The sequence below is a fragment of the Heptranchias perlo genome, chromosome 1 (genome assembly GCF_035084215.1).
Source record: "Heptranchias perlo isolate sHepPer1 chromosome 1, sHepPer1.hap1, whole genome shotgun sequence".
In the NCBI taxonomy this organism is placed as follows: domain Eukaryota; kingdom Metazoa; phylum Chordata; class Chondrichthyes; order Hexanchiformes; family Hexanchidae; genus Heptranchias; species Heptranchias perlo.
In genome coordinates, this window is record NC_090325.1 from 50,454,839 (window position 1) to 50,476,398 (window position 21,560).

General features: G+C 39.1%; 1 protein-coding gene across 3 annotated transcripts in view; it reads left to right on the forward strand.

Moving 5' to 3' along the window:
• Positions 1–21,560, forward strand: part of tln1 (talin 1) — a 241,293-nt gene that overhangs the window by 129,825 nt on the left and 89,908 nt on the right. For 2 of the 3 annotated variants that reach the window (XM_067984951.1, XM_067984959.1), the window contains exons 10-19: positions 2,787–2,891; positions 6,615–6,770; positions 10,295–10,396; positions 11,656–11,732; positions 12,558–12,738; positions 14,125–14,238; positions 16,924–17,032; positions 19,754–19,962; positions 20,573–20,671; positions 20,783–20,842. In XM_067984951.1, the coding sequence (XP_067841052.1) occupies positions 2,787–2,891; positions 6,615–6,770; positions 10,295–10,396; positions 11,656–11,732; positions 12,558–12,738; positions 14,125–14,238; positions 16,924–17,032; positions 19,754–19,962; positions 20,573–20,671; positions 20,783–20,842 (1,212 nt within the window). The remainder of the gene's footprint in view (positions 1–2,786; positions 2,892–6,614; positions 6,771–10,294; positions 10,397–11,655; positions 11,733–12,557; positions 12,739–14,124; positions 14,239–16,923; positions 17,033–19,753; positions 19,963–20,572; positions 20,672–20,782; positions 20,843–21,560) is intronic. The other variant, XM_067984967.1, reaches the window with a different exon arrangement.

The window sequence follows — 21,560 nt, forward strand, 5'->3', positions numbered from 1 at the left end:
TAAATCGTTAATATATACCACAAAAAGCAAGGAACCTAGTACTGAACCCTGCGGACCTCCACTGGAAACCGCCTTCCAGTCATAAAAACACCCGACCAATTACCCTTTGCTTCCTGCCAATGAGCTAATCTTGGCTCCAACTTGCCACTTTCCCTTGGACCCTGTGGGCTTTTACTTTTTTGACCAGTACCATGTGGGACTTTGTCAAAAGCCTTGCTAAAATCCATGCCTTTGTTCAAACTAATCCGACACATCCCACTTTTGCTTGCTTCCTGATCTCAGTCTCTTGCATAGCCTCCCACTTGTAGTGTTGCTCACCCCACCCCCAGTTGTCGCTAATGCTTTATTTCAATATTAGACACCTGCTTCCACTTCCTACTTTCGCTTCCCATCATAATTCCATCCTGTACACCAATCCACACCTGTACAACTCTCCAGGGTCTTGCTGCCTTACATTAGACTCTGCTTCAGCTCAGAGGAATGCCATTCTCCACCAGTTCCCAGTCCTAAACTGAGGTCCTGCAGGTTTTTACGCCAGGCCTCCAACCCAACCCAAAGAAAAGCAAAAAACATGAGAGGTGCAGAGAACTAGCAACAACAAGATGGCAGACACAGACAATGGAGAGGCCATTTTACAATAAGCAACTATATGGGAGATGAAAATTGTGTGTGTATTTAAATTATATATCAATAGCCAAAGTCCTTTGGTATTGCACATGGTGAGTCAGAGAATATTGTCTTTCTCAAGTGTTTGTTCTGTCTCTGTTGCTGTTTTTCTCTCTCTCTCTCTCTTTCTCTTCCATTCAGCTTCTCTCCACTTCACTCTCGTCCCTTCTGTTTCTATCCGTTTTCCACCTAGGTTTTGTTTACTTTCAAAAGTGAGCTTGCTTTTTAGCTGGCTTCAAAATTGAACTTTTTATTGAAAATTGAGAACATTTAAATGAAAAAGGACAGTTCTTAACCCCCCACCCCAAGGCCGTCAAGTAAAAACCTTTTAGTGAAGGCATTAAAATACCCAAATATAATTTAGTTGATTAACTGTAATCATAATGAGAAATATGTAATTTTATAATTTTGGTTAAACTCTTATCTTGGGCATTAGAAATTACAGTTTCTAAGGGAAAAGATGGTGGAGAAGAAAAAAAATTCAAAGTATTTTGAGAGAATCCTGGGAACCTGATGGTCAGATTGTGCAATTAGAGTGATGAACTTACAGTATAACTGTGGATATCGGAATGTAAAATGGAAAAAATTGACTCAAAAAGCGCTGCAAAAACATTACAACAGGAAATCAAGTGGCGCAGCCAGGAGGAGCAGACGTAAGAATTTTAATAAGTATAAAAAAAATCCCCTGTATAATCCATCTATCTTGCATAAGGTGAATACTTCCTGATCATAAATCTTATTACCTCTTATGATTTTTATTTTTTAACAGTGTCAACATTTCCTGTTGAATTTTTCCATCAACTGTCACGATTGACTTTTGCAGTTGCAGCCCTCTAAGCACTGGTGGCACTATACTGCCACTGTCCTGTCCAGTTCAACCCCCACTGGTGGCACTGTAGAGGCTTGGTCTCCCGTCCCAGTTGCTCATTCTGTGCTGTGCAAAACTGCTCTGCTTTAAGGTGAACTTGATTGTGTCAGAAATGTGCTGCAAGTTTTGGTAATAAATACTTTTTGTTGGCTGCCAATGCCCTGACCTGACCTTGAATGGCTGCTGACTGATCTGACATTCCACTTAAGAGGTACTAGCCCACCTACTCTTGTTTCTTTTGGCCTGCTACTATCCTTCACCCTTTATTCACCTTGCTGCCCTTTTCATTGCTGCTGATGACTCCCCAACCTAACATAACCTGACCCTGGCTCACCACCACCTTCTCAAGGGCAATAAATGCTGGCCTCGCCAGCGATGCCCACATCCCATGAACGAATTAAAAAAACCTTACTCTCCCTTTCAAGGGTGGCTTCCTTGCCCTCTGTTGCTATGCTTTCCAACTGACTTTCCTACGCTAAGACCTGCAAGAGCCGTAATTTCCTCCAGCTTAATGTTGGTAAAACCAAAGCCATCCTTTTTAAATCCTACAATCACCTAAATGCCTTTGGTTTTGATTCTGTCTACCTCCTTGGCTCAGTCAACAGGTTTGAAACTTCGGTGTATTGCACAATCTGAGTTGAGCTTCTTCCCCCGTATTACCAAGACAACTGTCTTCCATCTCGGCACAATTGCCCATTTCCATTCCTAATCTCCCCTCTATTGCCGTCAAAACCTTTGATCTTCAAGGCTTAATTTCCATGTTTCCCTTGCTCCCTCCACACTCCCATTTATTCAAAGTGCAATAGCTCACATCTTCACTTGTACCAATCCTGCACTCCCATCACCCCCATCCTTTCAAGCCCAACTGGCTTCCTTTGCTCTAGTGAATTGACTCCAAGATTCTCGTTCTCTTTCAAATCCCTTCTTGACCTTATCCCACCCTGCTTTAGTGATCTCCTACAGCCTCGTGTTTTCAGCTCCACTATTAGTGGCAACTGTTTTGTTCACTAAGATCCTGTCCTCTGGAACGTCATGTCACACTTCTCTCCCTGCTTTCTAAAACCCTTTGCCTTTTGCCCCACCCTAACCCTCTCCATTTTTCCTTTTCTTTTGCACAGCATCCACTGATATGTCCTTAAAGTCTTTCAGGGCATTTTCTGTACATGGGAACCATGTTAGAAATGCAAGTTATTGACTTCAATTGTCAATGAATAAATATAACCACAGAAGTGAAACTTGTATTTTTCTCCAGACGCACAAGAACTGTGGAAACATGACTGAAATGGAGGCTAAAGTGTTGTATGTAAAGATGGCCCGGTCCTTGAAGACGTATGGAGTATCCTTCTTCTTGGTTAAGGTGAATCTTTGCTGTAGATTATGAAGTCATCAGTTTTACAAATGTGATTGTTTTACAGTGAAATGCTATTTTTGTAACAATGTTTGGTTTTGCTGAAATGCCTTATTCTAATTCTTAAATATTTTTAACTTAATATGCTTTCCATTTCAAATATAAAAGAAAAAATCCCAAACTTGTCTGATCACAAAAGTATTTAATTCTTTACTTGGAGTTCCCCTCATGCCTTAAGTGATACTACCAGTGTGCTACTACTAAAAACCGTATAAATTGTTATACTTTACAAACCATGGGTAGGTCTATTGCCCAACCAAGAAAAAGGACAGATTCACGCTTCTTTTAAAGTTGCCTTAGGCACAAGATTATCTTCTTCTGAAGTATATGGGAAACCAAAAATTTTTTTTCTCTGCTACTATTATGTAGCATGTTGGCGAAAGTGTTTTTTCTTTGATTAGTCTTCAAAATACAACTTGGTAGTTCCTGGGTTTCAATTTCTTTTGTATGTTGAGGGACCCACATGTGCCTTCAGACGTTTTTCATTTTCATTATCATTTTTACCTCCTGCAACATATGCTGGAACTTTGAGATAATGGAAAAAAGGCAGGTGAGAGACCAAAGCATACCTCATATTGCCAACATTGCTTGTCCAGTAAGTAGCTGAGCTCTACAGACGAATAAAGTTCCAGGTTTGATCATCTTCACAAGGCGCAATACAACTGAGTTAGGGATGGGAAGATTCAACTAGGGTTTCTGGCCTGGTCGCTATCCAGCAATCCCTGCTGAAATTCGTTTTGGGCGAGGATAGGATTATATTCACCTGTAATGGCCCCTGTCCCCTAGCAAAGTCCAATATCTTGTTGACACTTGCTGTTGCGGTTTGCGCATGAAGAGGTGACTCTAGTGTTTGGAACCAGATCCATAAGGAGTTAACACCTTCAGAAGGGGTTGGGAGAAGCTGAAGAAAAAAAGAAATCATCTATGTATAATATATAAACTTTATGTATGCATGCACTTCCCGTCCATTACATTTCAGCTATCACATGGTCTAATGCAAATTTCTGCAATAGTTAAAATACAGTATAAAGGAACAGTCATTTAAAATGTAGAAAAAACTCTCCAGTGATATGAGTCACAATGTCTGGAGACTCTCAATTGACCGTCCTATGGACAACAACACAGTTCTGTTCTTCAGCCTGAATAGCAATTAACCTGTGAATGAATTTGGACAGTGTTTACTTAACATCAGTTAAACTCTATTGCCTTAAAGAAATACGCACATAAATTTTGGCAACAGAATAATACATTGTTTTATATGGCATAATCCAATAGTGCATCCTCTGATCTACCATAAGCAGCAGCCATAGATTTTCTAGAAAATAAAATGTTCTGTTGTACTCTCTAATGGCTACTTTAAATATAGAATCATAGAAAGGTTACAGCACGGAAGGAGGTCATTCAGCCCATCGAGTCCGTGTTGGCTCTATGCAAGAGCAATCCAGCTAGTTCCCACTCCCCCACTCTATCCCCGTAGTCCTGCAATTTTTTTCCTTTTCAAGTACTTGCCCAATTCCCTTTTGAAGGCCATGATTGAATCTGCCTCCACCGCCCCCTCGGGCAGTACATTCCAGATCCTAACCACTTGCTGTGTAAAAAAGTTTCTCCTCATGTCACCTTTGGTTCTTTTGCCAATCACCTTAAATCTATGTCCTCTGGTTCTTGACATTTCTGCCAATGAGAACAGTTTCTCTCTATCTACTCTGTCTAGAACCTTCATGATTTTGAATACCTCTATCAAACCTCCTCTGTTCTATGGAGAAGCTGGGGTTGTTCTCCTATCTATCCACGTAACTAAAGTCCCTCATACCTGAAATCATTCTGGTAAATCTGTTCTGCACCTTTTCTAAGGCCGTCACATCTTTCCTAAAGTTCGGTGCCCAGAACTGGCCACAGTACTTCAGTTGTGGCTGAACCAGTGTTTTATAAAGGTTCATCATAACCTTCTTGCTTTTGTGCTCCATGCCTCCATTTGTAAAGCCCAGGATCCCGTATGTGTTTTTTAAACCGCTTTCTCGACCTGCCCTGCCACCTTCAACGATTTGTGTACATAAAACCCGAGATCCCTCTGTTCCTGTACCCCTTTTAGAATTATGCCCTTTAGTTTATATTGCCTCTCCTCATTCTTCCTACCGAAATGTATCACCTCGCATTTTTCTGCATTAAACTTCATCTGCCACATGTCTGCCCATGCCACCTGTCTATATCCTCATGAAGTCTATCACTATCTTCCTCACTGTTCATTACACTTCCAAGACTTGTGTCATCTGCACATTTTGAAATTGTGCCCTGTACACCCAAGTCCAAGCTATTAATATATATCAAGAAAAGCAGCGGTCTTAGTACCGACCCTTGGGGAACACCACTGTACACCTTCCTTCAGTCCGAAAAACGACTATTCACCACAACTCTGTTTCCTGTTACTTAGCCAATTTTGTATCCATGCTGCTACTGCCCTTTTTATTCCATGGGCTTCAATCTTGATGACTAGCCTATTATGCAGCACTTTATCAAACGCCTATTGAAAGTCCATATAAACCACATCAACCGCATTGCCCTCATCTACCCTCTCTGTTACCTCATCAAAAAACTCGATCAAGTTGGTTAAACACGATTTGCCTTTAACAAATCCATGCTGGCGTTCCCTAATCAATCCACACTTGTCCAAGTGACTGCTAATTCTGTCCCTGATTATCATTTCTAAAAGTTTCCCCACCACTGAGGTTAAACTGACTGGCCTGTAGTTGCTGGGTTTATCCTTACACCCTTCTTTGAACAAGGGTGTAACGCTTGCAATTCTCCAGTCCTCTGGCACCACCCCCGTATCTAAGGATGTTTGGAAGATTATGGCCAGGACCTCTGCAATTTCCACCCGTACTTCCCTCAGCCACCTAAAATGCATCCCATCTGAACCGGGTGACTTATCTACTTTAAGTCCAGCTTATGCATCTTTGAAATCTCTGAACACGTACTTGTGCACTGGTTAAAGAATATTGTCCTCTATTACTGATTTGCAGGATATTAAACCGTAGCAATGTGTAGGAGCATGATACCTGAGTGACTATCACTTCCTTCATTAACTTGTAGGAAATCTTTTTGCCTGCACCATCCTTGACCTTCGTGTCATGAAAGAAGTGCTTTCCCTTAAGCCCTTACTATTTCTAAAATTTGCCCTCTTCCTGTAAATGAAGCTAATCAATACATTTGTTGCTTGCGCCGCTCCTATTCTGGACTCTTATTTAATCAGTGTCCTGCCAGGTAGTCAATCAGTGGCATTGGTGCTTTCAGTGTTCTACTGGGGCACTTGAATTTAAATGCAGGCTTTTGCCTGTTTTCATAAATAGCTATATTATATATTTTATGTTATAAATAGTTCATTTTGCAAGATGTTTCTTTCCTCTACCACCCCCATCCCTCCAAGTGCTGAATGTATTTGGTTTCTGTACTCACTTGCTGATGGCCATTGAGATATTCTTACAATCCGTTTAGCTCCTCCCATTAAACTTGTTAAAACAACAAGTGTACCTGTGGTTTTTCTTTGGTTAGACTTTTCCCATAGATTTTGGAGCATCCTTCAATATGATTGACTACAGCTAAAACAGTCTACCTTGTGATTGTGCTCCCTTGGAGCTATTGCTGATTCTTCAATATAAAATGTTAAATATTTTGTAGGAGAAAATGAAAGGGAAGAATAAACTTGTGCCACGTTTACTGGGGATTACCAAAGAATGTGTTATGCGTGTGGATGAAAGAACAAAAGAGGTGATACAGGAATGGAGCCTTACCAATATCAAACGCTGGGCCGCATCACCGAAGAGTTTCACCCTGGTATGTTTTTACAGCAACTGGTTTCTGCAAAACTGCTCTTTTAGAACCTATGTTAACTTCTGAATATTTAAGTATATTGAACATGTGCAGTCCTCCACAAGACTGTCAAGGGAGATGGCCAAACTATCCAATTTGGTCTGGTTCTTCAATTTCTTAATGTAGTGGTTTTGCAAAATGTTAGTTTTTCTACAAATTGAATTCTGTTAATGTTCCATATGTGCTCATTTCTGATAAAATACTGGAAAAATGTCTGAAGATGCCTTAGTTGGTTTATGGTTGATTTTTTTTTTTTGTTTTAACTAGGCAAATCAATTAGCTATAAAGCCCTGTAACATCGGGTAACTGAATAAGAGACAAGTTTGAATTGCAGTCCAGATATGAGTTTCTCCTATATGGCAGATAATTTTGCTGTGAAGGGCCTTCAGTGCTATTCAAAACATGCCTTTTTAGATTAAACGGTTCTTTTGTTTGGCAGAGTGGAGACAAAATATTCCAAATGCCGTGTAGTAGTATACGAAGTATACACTTGATATATTCTATACTTAGTTGTGGAGTGATCTGGAAATGCAACAGTTAATTAGAAGGCTGCTTTTTACAGTGAAGTGTTTTTATTTTCAATGTTGGATTTAAGTCTGTTCCGTAGACTGAATAAAGCATCCCATATAGGTAAATTAAACAATTTGATCATAATTAGATCAATATTAAATTTCATTTGGCACTTCTAAGTTTTTAAATGGTTTTGGAAAAACTATAGTTTCCCTCCCTTTCCCCCCCCACACCCCACACCCCACCCCCCCCACAAAAAAAAAGCTGTGATAGAGCAGTTCTGTAGCCCAGTGGTAATGCAAGTGCAATGCTAATGAGTCGAGCAAGAAAGTAAAGTCTTGGTTATAATTCTGGCCTGTGCTGAATTAGCGGATGTCAGCTGAGACTGTGGTGTTGAGCACTACAATTAGCCTCTGTCTTTGAGCTGGTAAAGGGGAGGGAGGCAATCAGCCAGCTGCCCACTCCTAGTAAACCATGAGGGCATTATATAAAGGCAGAATCACATTTAACTATGATGCCCCCATATAGGAATACCCTGTCCTCACTTGGATGAAAAATTAACATTTAATTGAGGTATTGGAGGATCAGCACTGCCTGTGGACTATTGCTGCATTCAGAAGGGGGAAAGTGACTGGAAATATTTGAGGTGGGAAAGAAAAACCTTCATTGGAGCAAGTGATTATGGCGTGTACTGAATCCCATGACAAATCCCATGATTTCTACAGTTACAGGTTCTGGCAGGATTTGACCTGAGTAATTGTAATTTTGCATTAAAAGCCCCAGAGGCACAGAAAACTTTTTTGAGCAAATCTGGGCAATGAATCACTTGCTGCAACAAACCACTTGCCTTACCTATGGTTTATTCAAAATTGTGGTTATGGCAATGTGAATGCAAAATTACTTTTTTTTTATTACAACTTTTGTTTATCAATTGGCTGCTGCAATGTAATTAATATTTTAGCTCTTTGGACTTTGTGTACTGATTAATGCATCCGAATACTCATTTCAATAATCATGGCAGTTGCGCAACTCTTTGAATTCATTATGTTACAGTAATATATTAACATCCTGTTGAGTGAATCTTAGCTCATTCAGATTACATTTTCCAGACAATACATATGTCAAGGATGTCTCCTGGCATGTTTACCAAGGAGTAGCACTGACGCAGTATGGGATGTCCTTGGGTAATTTCGCAACCAATCTAAAGACCAAAATACAGTTGTATTTTATTGTCACAATAATGTAGCCAGTCTTGTAAATTGGTATTTAAACGTTAAATCCAAATGCGTACGAAGCCTTTCCACCATCTACAAGGCACAAGTCAGGAGTGTGATGGAATACTCTCCACTTGCCTGGATGAGTGCAGCTCCAACAACACTCAAGAAGCTTGACACCATCCAGGACAAAGCAGCCTGCTTGATTGGCACCCCATCCACCACCCTAAACATTCACTCCCTTCACCACCGGCACACCGTGGCTGCAGTGTGTACCATCCACAGGATGCACTGCAGCAACTTGCCAAGGCTTCTTCGACAGCACCTCCCAAACCCGCGACCTCTACCACCTAGAAGGACAAGGGCAGCAGACACATGGGAACAACACCAACTGCACGTTCCCCTCCAAATCACGCACCATCCCGACTTGGAAATATATCGCCGTTCCTTCATCGTCGCTGGGTCAAAATTCTGGAACTCCCTTCCTAACAGCACTGTGGGAGAACCTTCACCACACGGACTGCAGCGGTTCAAGAAGGCGGTTCACCACCACCTTCTCAAGGGCAATAAATGCTGGCCTCACCAGCGACGCCCACATCCCATGAACAAATAAAAAAAAAAGTGCTGTATCATGTCAAATTTCCAAAAATTATCCACTTAAACCTGGGTTTCTGTGCCCATTGCTGAGAACACATAGGTTATGTTTGTGTTCCAGCCTCAGAAATGGTTTTTAAAAAAAAAACAGCCTCAAACTATACCAAACGTTGCACGTGGTAACTTAAAAACATTTTAAGATTTAAAAGTAACAGTTTTCCCCAAAAAATATTGATACAGAAGGGCGAGAGGAGATACTTTTCCCACAGATTCATTGGGGTAAGACCATTCTAAAGTATTATTTTGGAGTGTGATCTATTTCTGATAATCCAAAGTAATTTTTCAAATTAACCAATTGTATTCAAATATAACGGTAGCCCATTAAATGCTATTGGAGTTGGAATTATCCAGTAATTTGAATTTTGTAACTTTGAATTAACAAGAGTAGACTAATTATTTCTTCCCCCTCCCTTATAGCAGCTTTGAGCTTTCTGGCCTATTTGGAGGAAGAGTTAAAGAGAAGGCAGTTAAGGAAAATTTGGAGAGGGAGGGAGCCAACTGCTTTCATACATCACCAAGCTTCCCGAACAGCAGCTTGGGAAGCAGATGTACTGCCACTCCCCTCAATTAAGAAATTGAATGGCACCTACCATAAAGAAAGAGCAAACGGGTTTATATAGCGTCTTTCACATCTTCGGGACATCTCAAAGCACTTCACAGTCAATTAATTACTTTTTGAAACGTAGTAACTGTTATTATGTAGGCAAATGGGCTGTCAGTTTCTGCACGGCGAGGCCTCTCAAACAGTAATGAGATATGACTTGCTAATCTGTTTTTTGGTGGTGGTTAAGGGACAAATATTGGCTAGGACACTGAGTAGTCCTCTTCAAATAGTGCTTGCAGGATCTTTTACATCCACCTGAACAGGCAGAGAGATGATGCCACCACTCCTACTGACTTCATCCCAGATTATGTGCTCAAGTCCCTGGGATGGGGCTTCAACCCATGAACTGACTCAGACAAGATGCTGTCACTGAGCCAAACTGAGAAATTGGAGGAGGATATCCAAAAGGAGAATTTCTGAAAGGCAATAAATTGACATTGGATTTAAATGCTTTGAAGGCTAGGGCCATGAAAATGATTTTTCTCGTGAAATATTTTTCTCTGCAGGATTTTGGTGACTATCAGGACGGTTACTATTCAGTTCAGACAACTGAAGGAGAGCAAATTGCACAGCTTATAGCTGGATACATCGATATCATTTTGAAAAAGGTATTCCAGTAAATGTCTTCTATAATTATAGTCCATTTTGCTTACAAATATGTTCACATTTTCATGGGGGTCCCAGTAATAGATATGGGCAAGGAATTCAAAATCTGCCAATCTTTGGAATTTCTGGCACTCACAGAAACTATAAAAATGGCCACCAAGATTCTGAGAAAATACACCAGGCATTGTGTATTCTGAGAATCATGGTAAATCATGCCAGAATCAAGTTGCGCAGGGATGTGGCATTAAGCTTTTCGAACTCGGGCAAGTTTAAGGTTCATTATCCACTAGTCTGTGCTCTTAGCTCATTATCAGTTGGAGGGGGGAGGAAAACAAAGTTGGCCTCAGCACCCTTGAGCTGGGAAGTAGGCCAGAATTTATGTTCCCATTTGTTATTCAGTGACTGCTCCTAAAACTATGCTTGTAAGAATATCAGATGAGTACAGGGTTAAAAACGATGCAGTGAAAACAGGAATTGAGAAGGAATGCAACAGTCTGATTTTAAAATACTTATGTACATGAGTAAGAAATAATGAAGAAACAAATGGAAACTGTTTCATTGTTTTCCATTTTTGATGTGTTGGTGCCTGTATCTATACAGGGAAATGGTGTGGTGCAAAATAAAGTCAGTTTTATGTGACCAGTAGAGTTCTTTGCATAAATTTAAATACTGTTCCATCATTGGATTTTTGACAATGAAGCTTTGCATTATTGATCTTTGTCTAAATTTAGTGCGAGTATTGCTAGTTATAGGTTAATATTCTCCGATGTCAAGATTTTCATTTCTTTGTTTCTAAGCCAAGTTGAATGAGTCACATTAAAGAAGACCATTGAATTATTGAGCTATATTAATAAAGATGTGTACAAGTTGCAGCTGAGAATAGGATTGTCTCTAATCAATTCCCTATTAGATTATCACTGGTGAATGCCTTCCAATTTTGGCAGGGAGTGGTAGGATGATTATTTGTCAGTCTTTTCTACAGCAGTTGTCAATGCCATTCTATTTGGCTGATGGAATGCACCTTTGTGAGGTGATTCTGGCTTTGTGACCATTTTGTACATCATTTGCTGTACTACCAAGTGGTTCTGTATTTAGCGACCGGATGCTGGTAGAAATTGGCTGCTGAGTTTGTGATTTGAACTGGCAGGGACGGAAGAGGAGAAATAGAGGGTTCCTAAACGGGAATTTCCTGGTAGACGATGAGTTTGTAAAAGAGAATGTTGGATAACTTTGCTTTCAATGCATATTTTTCTCCTTGCAGAAAAAAAGCAAAGACCATTTTGGTTTGGAAGGTGATGAAGAATCCACAATGTTGGAGGACTCTGTGTCTCCTAAGAAGTAAGTGAGAAATAAAACATGTAATCCACCCCATGGCTTTTTTGTTTAGTGAATTATGATGCTGCTGTAAATGCATTGATCCACAATCTAGATAAACTACATTGGCGGAGATTCTTCCAACATAATCGTAAACAAATTCTTTCTAAACTGGTATATATTCTTGTTACTTATGGTACAGAGGAAATCTTCCTTGTGTGTTTGTCTCTGTTATGAGGACATGTTGCATAAACTTGGCATGTATTTCCTTGAATATAGAAAGTTGAGGGATGATCTAATCGAGATCTTTAAAATGATAAAGGGATGCAGTAGGGTAGATACTGAGAAACTATTTTCTCCGATGGGGGATTCTAGAACAAGGTCTAATCTTAAAATTAGTGTTAGGCCATTTAGGAGTGAAATCGGGAAGCACTTCTTCACTCTCAGGACAGTGGAACACTCTCCTCCCCGCGCCCCCCCCCCCCCACCCCCAAAAGGCTGTTTATGCTGGATCAATTGAAATTTTCAAGACAGATTGATAGATTTTTGTTAGGTAGGGGTATCATAGGATATGGAGGAAAGGTCGGTACATGGAGTTGAGGTACAGATTAGCTATGATCAAATTAATTGGTGGAACAGACTCGAGGCACTGAATGGCTTGCTCCTGTTTTCATGTTCCGAAGTTCTTTTCTGATTGATAGGTTTAACAGAAATGCTACTGTGGTTTAAAAGTGAGCTGTTGTAAATATTCAGTAGCTGGAAAAAAATTCTGATTTTGTTCAAATCGTGTTTGAGATTTGTATATAATATGCAATTGACACTACTTTGTGCCCATTATTACTTTTGCAGGTCTACCATCATGCAGCAACAGTTTAACAAAACTGGAAGAGTGGAGCATGGGTCTGTAGCATTACCTGCAATTATGCGTTCTGGTGCTGGGGGTCCGGAGAGCTTTCAGGTTGGAACGATGCCAGCAGCCCAACAGCAGGTGACCAGTGGACAGATGCACAGAGGACATATGCCTCCACTGGTAGGAAACTGTACTTAATTAATTATAATTAAAACCTTCAGTTTTTTTTTAAGATTTTGGGGTCAACTCATAAAACGGCTGTAGAATCATTTTAGAATTGCCATTTATTAGTCACTACTGAAAATTATTCTTTTGGTGCTCCATGATCTTCTCATAAACTCTGCTCTAATGCCTTTGCTATAATGCTTGCTCCCTCCAGTGTGTGGCTGATATATATGTTTTCTAGTTTTACTTGATTTTTGATCCCATTTTGATCAATAAAGCAATAAAAAATTGTTTAAAAAAGAAACACGAACTAATGTATGTTAATCATTTTAATGCAGTAAGAATACTGTACTGAGAAAAATCCTGTGTAGTAGCAAGCAGATGATTGGATCCATTGGATTTTTGTAGCCAGAATATAACGAGACAAGTTTAGTTCTGTGGGCCTGTGGAAAGAAAATGTCATCTGCAGACGAATCAAAATTGACTTTAAAATGTTGATTGAAGCACGAGGGTCATTTTTTCCTCGCTCTTTTTGTTTTTCATCCCCACCCTCCAGTCCCTAAACCCACCTGTATTTCCAAGTTCAGATCAACAAATAGGCTTGGTATTCCCTGGGCGCACAGCCTTGTGCCTGCAAGTAGAGGAGTAAGGTTAATTGCTGATGCAGGATTGTTAGGCCTGTAGCAGCCATGATGGCTGTCAATTTTGTTTTCTTTTGTTGCTGTCTACCCTCCCACTGGGAACCCTTGGAAGTTCTCGGAAAATGCAAAGGGGCAGGGTCATGGGTCTCCACCCCTTTTCCCTTGTTGCAAACATAAAATAAGTATTCACTGTCACAAAACAGAGGGAAAAAGTCATATTGTTTTACAGGCTAATACTGAGCAACTCTGTTGACTAGGTACCAAATAGTTCCCATACATTCGAGAACTGTTTTGAACCTTAAGGAAAGCACCTTGTACTGGAAAATGATGGGTTTCTTGGAGGTTGCAGTTGGCTGATTGGTGAAATGATCTGCTGCTGTTCTGCAGCCCATGACATTTTTTAATGTGCATATTAGAGTACTATAATAACTGCCTGGCTTGTGGATCCCAGAGTCCTGTACCAGGTTATAACTCTTGATTACAAGAACACTAACAAAAGTGTGTGTGTGTTGCAGATTTACTTCTGAACATTTCTAGCTGTACTGAATGTTTTATTGGGTGGTATTACTGAACTTTATTCAATAAACTTTTTAGAAACTCATTCTTTTTAAAACAAAAACTTACTATTTTTACAATATTTTGAACACTGCAGATTCCACAGTAAACTGCTGGTAGCAGTACGAGGATGAATACTATATTTAAAATGAAATTAGTACTTGTTAACATTGCAGTTTTTACAATGCCCGTCTTTTTCTTTCAGACATCTGCACAGCAAGCACTCATGGGAACCATTAATTCCAGCATGCAGGCTGTGCAGCAAGCGCAAGCTAGTCTGGATGATGTTGATGCCTTGCCGCCCCTTGGACACGATGCTGTAAGACAATTATGATTAATTCAGATAGACAGTGAACCATTACATATTTCAATTTTATTAAATAGCTACTATTGATCTGCATATATGTATTAAAAATATGCATATATAAACACAGGAAAAAGTGCAATTGCATAAATTTATGCATGTATCGATAAATGTAGTTACATCAGATCAAATTGTACATAACTAATAGATGTGAAGAGATGGCACTGTGGTGTGGTTCTGAGAACTGTTGGATTGTTGGTTGTTGGATCTGGTTGGCTGAAGGGGTGGTACAGTAGCCCCTAGTTCTGAGGTCTGATTTGTCAAAGGGACGTTACAGTCATACATTACTAGAATCGTACATTATTAGACATACAAATGCACCTAAGTGTTTATGCACATGATCTCAAGAGTTGAGAAAAAAATTCAGAGCTTTCGTTGGGAGGAAATAAGGAACTGTATGTACCAAAATATCTCAAGCACTTGTCTGTGTCCCTGCTAAAGCAGTATTTAGATACTGCATTATAAATTATGCTGCTTATAAAAAGGGACAAATGTAAAATGTCTACGACCTGGAGACTTGACTAGACATAGACGTTCACCACAATGTTGATCCTTTCTCTTCTATGCTAATTTACTCCTCTCGTGTAATTAAACACATTATTCTTGAAAGATCCAGTTTTACTCCATCTGGGCACAGCAAATATGCTGCGAACGTAGAGAGGTGGTTTTCTGGCCCATTTCTCTAGGAAAGCAGAGATGTCCATAATTTTAACTATGTAATTGACCAACATACTTGTCTGTAATCTGAATGATAGTTACGAAGAATTGAAGAAATATATATATCCTGAAGCACATATTGTCTATTCCTAAATTGGGAAAAAACCTTCTTTATATGCATCCAGTTTTCATCAATAAACATGAATCAAAAAAATTTTTTTAACCTCTTAACAAAAGCTGAGCTTTATGACATGTTAAGTTGACGGTGTGAATTTGATGAGGCTAAAGCAGAAAACTTGAGCTCGCTTTAAGTCCCTTCATAATTTAAAAAACTTCATTTATATCCTCTTTAAGCCTGCGTATTTGTAAAGTAAATAGACCGAACTCTTCAAGTCGATACTGATAACTAAGAGCCCTAAGCCTAGGTATCACTTTGGTGACTCTCTTCTGCACCTTCTCTAGAGCCGCTACAACTGTTGCCATGTACTGGGACCAAAAATGGTTACAATACTTCAAATGCAGGTCTTGTATTTTATATTTAATGATCCTAGCTATCGGAGCTTTTAGAGTAAATTGATACAGTACTCTAAGAATTGGGATCGATTCCTGGCTATGGCTGAGAATATGGCGTTTGACACTGTGGGGAGAAAGAGCATTCGTAACTCTTTGCTTGAGTAAAAATCAGGGTTCGTGGAGGGGGGGATGGGGAGGGAACGATCCGATCACTCCCTCTCCATCCCCCCATCCAAGCTCGGATCAGGTTTTTCAGGGGGCTTGCAGAAATGGGTGGCTTGAGCTCCACAGTGAGTGGCACTATGGAGAACAGTGTCACCTTTCTTGGAGATGCAGTTGGGAGGTCTGAGGTAAGTAAGCAACGATGTCATCCAGCATGAAAGCCAAGCTTGAAGGACCGGTAAGTAAAATGAAAAGATAAGTTTAATTGTGTCAGAAACAACTTGACTGAATTAATGCGAGTGTTACTTGACAGGAAGTATGTGCGTAGGCACGACTCTAATATGTTAATAATGGGTATGTCCATCAGTTAGACAGGGACAAAGTTAAAGATGCTACTCTTGTATATATCGTGCTATTGTAGAACTTTGGCTCGACTGCATTCTGAATGGAAAGTCTCCCCAAACTATACAACTCCTGGAGCTGCAGTGACCATGCTTTTTTTTAACCAAATGAGCCAGGTCATTGAGCTGCATTATCACACCCACAATCAAAGATGTGGAATTAACTGCCCCAGCAGTGGTTGTATCCTGTCTAGAACAGTTCTTGTTGGGATAAGTATCAAGTGATTGTTTGCAATAATTTGTTGTGTGCATATATTCCCATTTAATAAATTATTTTAAAATATTTCTGCAGCGTTCTTCAAGGCAATCCTTTTACACCTATTAGAAATGGGCTATCAAGACGGAAACATCCCCATCTTATATAATACATTGTGCATTATATGTTATGATTGTCGTTATATAAAAACAAATATCCTCTGACTTTAAGCAATATTGCAGGAAATCTGCAAATATTTGTGAAAAATGTATAATGTTCATTAGAAGTTCAATGGCCAAACATACTAGACCAATACACTGTAGAAAGCATGGTGCTTTTGTTTCTAATTTACATTTCATTTAAACAAAATCTCAACATGTGTTCAATGTGGATTTTTAAAAAAAGAACATTGATCACTATGTTGTGGTCTGGCCCAGTGGTTCTGTACCGTTCGCCAGTGCTACCATTGGTTATGCTGTGTGGGGTGCAGCACTGCAAGCTAAAAGGTTGTCACACAAACTAGCATTCTTCTAAACCAGTGTTTATTTTGTTGTATATTGTGATCATACTTCGTATGCTATTGTGCAGGTCATCCTGTAGACCTGACAACCTATTGTGCTCCACTAATTCTATTGCAGGTGTAATTCCAAATTGTCATCAAAATGTAGTGGATTCGATTGTTAAAGTGGTATTAATGTTTTTATGTTCTAGGCCTCAAAAGCATGGAGAAAAAATAAAATGGATGAATCCAAACACGAGATCCATTCACAGGTTGATGCCATTACTGCAGGCACAGCATCAGTGGTCAACCTCACTGCAGGTCAGTCAAAGAGGCAAATACAATGTTAATCCTGTATATTTTCAAAAGATTAAATTAAATCTAATTATTGGCAGGTTCATGGCTGACCATTTTAAAGAAATACATTTTTGGGAGTGTTAGTTATGGAATCCTAATTCTTTTAGGAAAGGGATACAATTCTTTGAAAACACCCATCGACAAAGCGAAGTGGTCAACAGTGTCACACTTGATGTATGCAATGTTGTATTATTGTAAGAGCACCTTTATAGTCCCCACGTGTAATTTTCTCCACACATGACGGAGGGGGACCTATGCCCATGCGGATAGGGTAAACCGGGCAGTGGATAAAGATTTAAATAGGTTAGGGTGTTGGGAATGTACTTTTGTAATAATATAGACATCGGGTGCAGTCCTGTGCCTATGCGCCAAGAATCATAGAATGGTTACAGCACGGAAGGCGGCCATTTGGCCCATTGAGTTCTTGCCAGCTCTCTGCAAGAGTAATAAAGCTAGTCCCATTCCCCCGCCCTGCTAATTTTTTCCCTACAAGTACTTATCCAATTCCCTTTTGAAGGCCATGATTGAATCTGCCTCCACCATCCCCTCAGGCAGTGCATTCCAGATCATAACCACTTGCTGTGCAAAAAAAATGTTTTTCCTCATGTCACCCTTGGTTCTTTTGCCAATCACCTTAAATCCATGTCGTCTGGTTCTTGATCCTTCTGCCAATGGGAACAGTTTCTTTCTATCTTCGCTGTCTAGACCCTTTATGATTTTGAATACCTCTATCAAATCTCCTCGCTACCTTCTCTGCTCTAAGGAGAATAACCTCAGCTTCTCCAGTCTTTCCATGTAACTAAAGTCCTTCGTCCCTGGTACCATTCTAGTAAATCTCTTCTGCACCCTCTCTAAAGTCTTCACATTCTTCCTAAAGTGCAGTGCCCAGAATTGGACACAATACTCCAGTTGTGGCCGAACCAGTGTTTTATAAAGGTTCATCATAACTTCCTTACTTTTGTACTCTATGCCTCTATTTATGAAGCCCAGGATCCCATATGTTTTTAATGAATTTTTTAATATATATATGTAATTGTGCCTCTGCTATCTCTTTCCTAACTTCTTTTAATAGATGCGGATTCAGTCCCCGTCCAAGGGCTTTATCCTCTCTAAGTTTGATTAGTTTTCTCAATTATCTCTCCCCTTTCTATCTTAAATGCCTTTATATCTTTTTTGATCTCTTCTTCTAATGTCATGCCCACCATGTTATTCTCCCTGGTAAATACTGAGGCAAAGTAATTAATATTTGTCATTTTGCTGTCATTACCTGTGAGTTTATCATGTGTATCCCTTAGTGGTCCTATCCCTATCCTGATTTTTCTTTTGTTATTTATGTGTCTGTAGAATACTTTACTAAACTTATATTCATAGTTTCTCTTAGCCTTCCTAATTGTTTTTTGACTTCTTTCCTAACCTTTTCGTACTCCCTTTTGTCATCCTCTCCTTTGTTGTCTACATACTTAGTGTACACCTTTTTCTTCAATTTCAATTTTGCCCTTATTTCTGTATTCATCAATGGTGTGTCTTTACTAGCTAGTTCTTGCTTTTTAGTGGGATATATTTCTCCTGGTCACTCTTGATCACCATTTAAAATGTCTCCCACTGCTGTTCTTTTTCTTTTTGTTAGTAAATTTTTCCAGTTTATTTTCCCTAGTTCCATTCTCATCCCCTTAAAATCTGTTGTTTTCCAATTCATTACTTTGGTCTTTGTCTCACTTGTGTCTTTCTCCATCTTTATCTTAAATCTTTAGTTCAACGTACCAAAGACAGCAAAAGGCTGCACAGCACAATCTCGGGACGTATCATTAACTACCTTATCTATTACATGTACAGAAAAGAATAAACATATAGATATATCCATAAGATGATTAGAACTATCCAACACTATTTTCTTAGACATTTATAGCCTTGCAGATCTTGCCTGTCAGTTACATTTGCAGATTTTTAGTTTTATGTTTTTAACAATAGAGCGAATATAAAATGGAACCTAATATAAATAGATTATTTTACTATCTTTGGATCTTGATTTCAAACAAGGGGTTGGCAGGGAAAAAGCCACAAAGTAAGTCAAAAAGTGTGAGAAAAAGACCAGCAGGACATAGGCACAGGGGCAGTGTAGTCAGTAAGACTGATCAGGCAGTGGATAGACTATGGGTAGAGTTAACAGTACAAGATTCTGGTAAATGAGTACCTTCCAGAAGTTTTCAAGACTGAGATCGATAGATTTTTGTTAGGTATGGGTATCAAGGAATCTGGAGAAAAGGTGGGTAAATGGAGTTGAGGTACAGATCAGCCATGATCTAATTGAATGGCAGAAAAGGCTAAGAGTAGCAGACATTTTTAAAAGATATCAACTGCCTTTCATCGAGATTTGCTTTGATTTATTGCCTTATTCTTTGCTTGCTGTTTGTTGATTGCTTTACTTATAGTTTCCTACTGTAGATGTCACAACAGGTTTTCAACTGTGCTTCTGGCCCTGTTTTTAAGATCAGAATCATGTTATTTCTAATTATCTAGAAGATGATATTGTGATGCACTTTTTTCTTTAAAAAAAAGTTATTTCTACATTAATCATGACATTAAGAATATATTTTAGACATTGCATTGTCAAACTGAAATAATCCTATTTCAGTTCCCTTTATGGTATTGCTATCTTTAAAACAAAGTGCTGATTTTATTTTACAGGGGACCCTCTTGATACAGACTACACAGCAGTGGGATGTGCAGTGACAACCATCTCTTCAAACTTAACGGAGATGTCAAAAGGTGTCAAACTGCTGGCAGCCCTAATGGAGGACGAGGGTGCAAATGGACAGCAGCTACTGAAAGCTGCTAAGAACCTGGCTTGTGCTGTCTCAGAATTACTGAAGACTGCTCAGCCAGCTACTGCTGAGGTAAACTGATATTTCTTGATTTATTCAAGTATTCTGATGATTATTCCAAGCGGGGAGCCATTTAAATCTGCCATTCCCTTTTGGAAAGAGTAACAGGAACTTAAAACTACCTAAAAATGCAACAAGAGTTTGCAGGATTACAATGTAAGTTTCTTCTCAACTACAAATTGCAGGTGACATTCATATGGACCGCAGCTAAACAGGCATCTGAGTCATGGCTTTCCCATGACTATGTTGCAGTGAGTTAAACATGGGGGCAAAGGCTTCATAGGCAGAATGTATAATTACTCATTCAAATTTCTAATCAATGTATTATTGCTTTCTATGGAAATGCTGCAAAACAGAGAAGATGATTAATTATTTACAGCCTTCTGATCAAATTTACCTAATTAATTATTTAGACAGTAGCTGTTTAAAGTCACCAATCATTGTGCAGTGCTAAAGACATGTACAATTGACATGGTAAGCAGCTGGTGTTGTGTAACACTCTCTATGATCAGATCTTTCCTCCTGGTTAAAGTCAATAAGTTGCTACAGGTCGAATTTATTGAGTTTATTTTTTTTTAAGTTAGACAAAGAAATGTAATAGGTTTAATATTTTGCATTTCAGCCTCGACAGAACCTGCTTACTGCTGCTGGTACTGTCGGTCAAACAAGCGGTGAACTTCTCCAGCAGATTGGGGAAAGTGATGCAGATCCACGGTTCCAGGTATATACTAATCTCAACAAGATTTGTTTTAAATTACATTTACTAAGCATCATTAGCTGAGAGTGTTAAAGTGATAACATTATGTTGGAATTTTGTAAATCCTTTGTACAGTTTCCTGTAGGTGCACAAAAATATACAACAAGGAATATATCAGGTGTTACACTCAAAACGGTAAATGTAGTTTATTCAGCCATTTCATTCAATAAACCAATTTGTTGCAATTTTTCTCCAAATCCAAATATACAATCAAGATTGTCAATAACATTAAATCTTAAATTGTACTAACTGATTCAATGTGGAAATCAGATTGCACTTCTCTCAAGATTAAATTTTAATGAATTACTTTGCAAATATTCCACCGTACATTGATTAAAACTGACTTGTGTGGCACTGGCAAAATAACACTGATTGGCAATGGTTATTTGACAGAATGCTATAGAGAGAATCCAGCATTCTGGGAAAGATACAACTTAATTCAACATGTGCAAATGCCACATGTCAGGCCTGATATTATTGAGCCATCCACAGTACACCGAAGATAAAAATGGTCTCTTGTCAATGTATGTGGGATCCTATTTATTTAATGAGTTCTTCTCAGTCTACATTTATCTGAGACAAAGTTCAAGATGCCAGTGTTATAACGATCGCATGACTGTCGAATTTGGACATGCCTAGATTCTGAATAGAAAATCTCGCCAAACTGTACAACCCCTAAAGCTGGACTGATCATCTCATTCATACCAAATTAACCTGGTCATTATGCTGCATTATTAGCATCTATGACTGAGATTTGTAGTTAACCACTCAAGCAGTGGTTGAATATTTCCCAGAAAACAGTGCATGTTGGGATAAGTGCAAAGTGATTGTTAGCACTAATTTTATGTCAAAT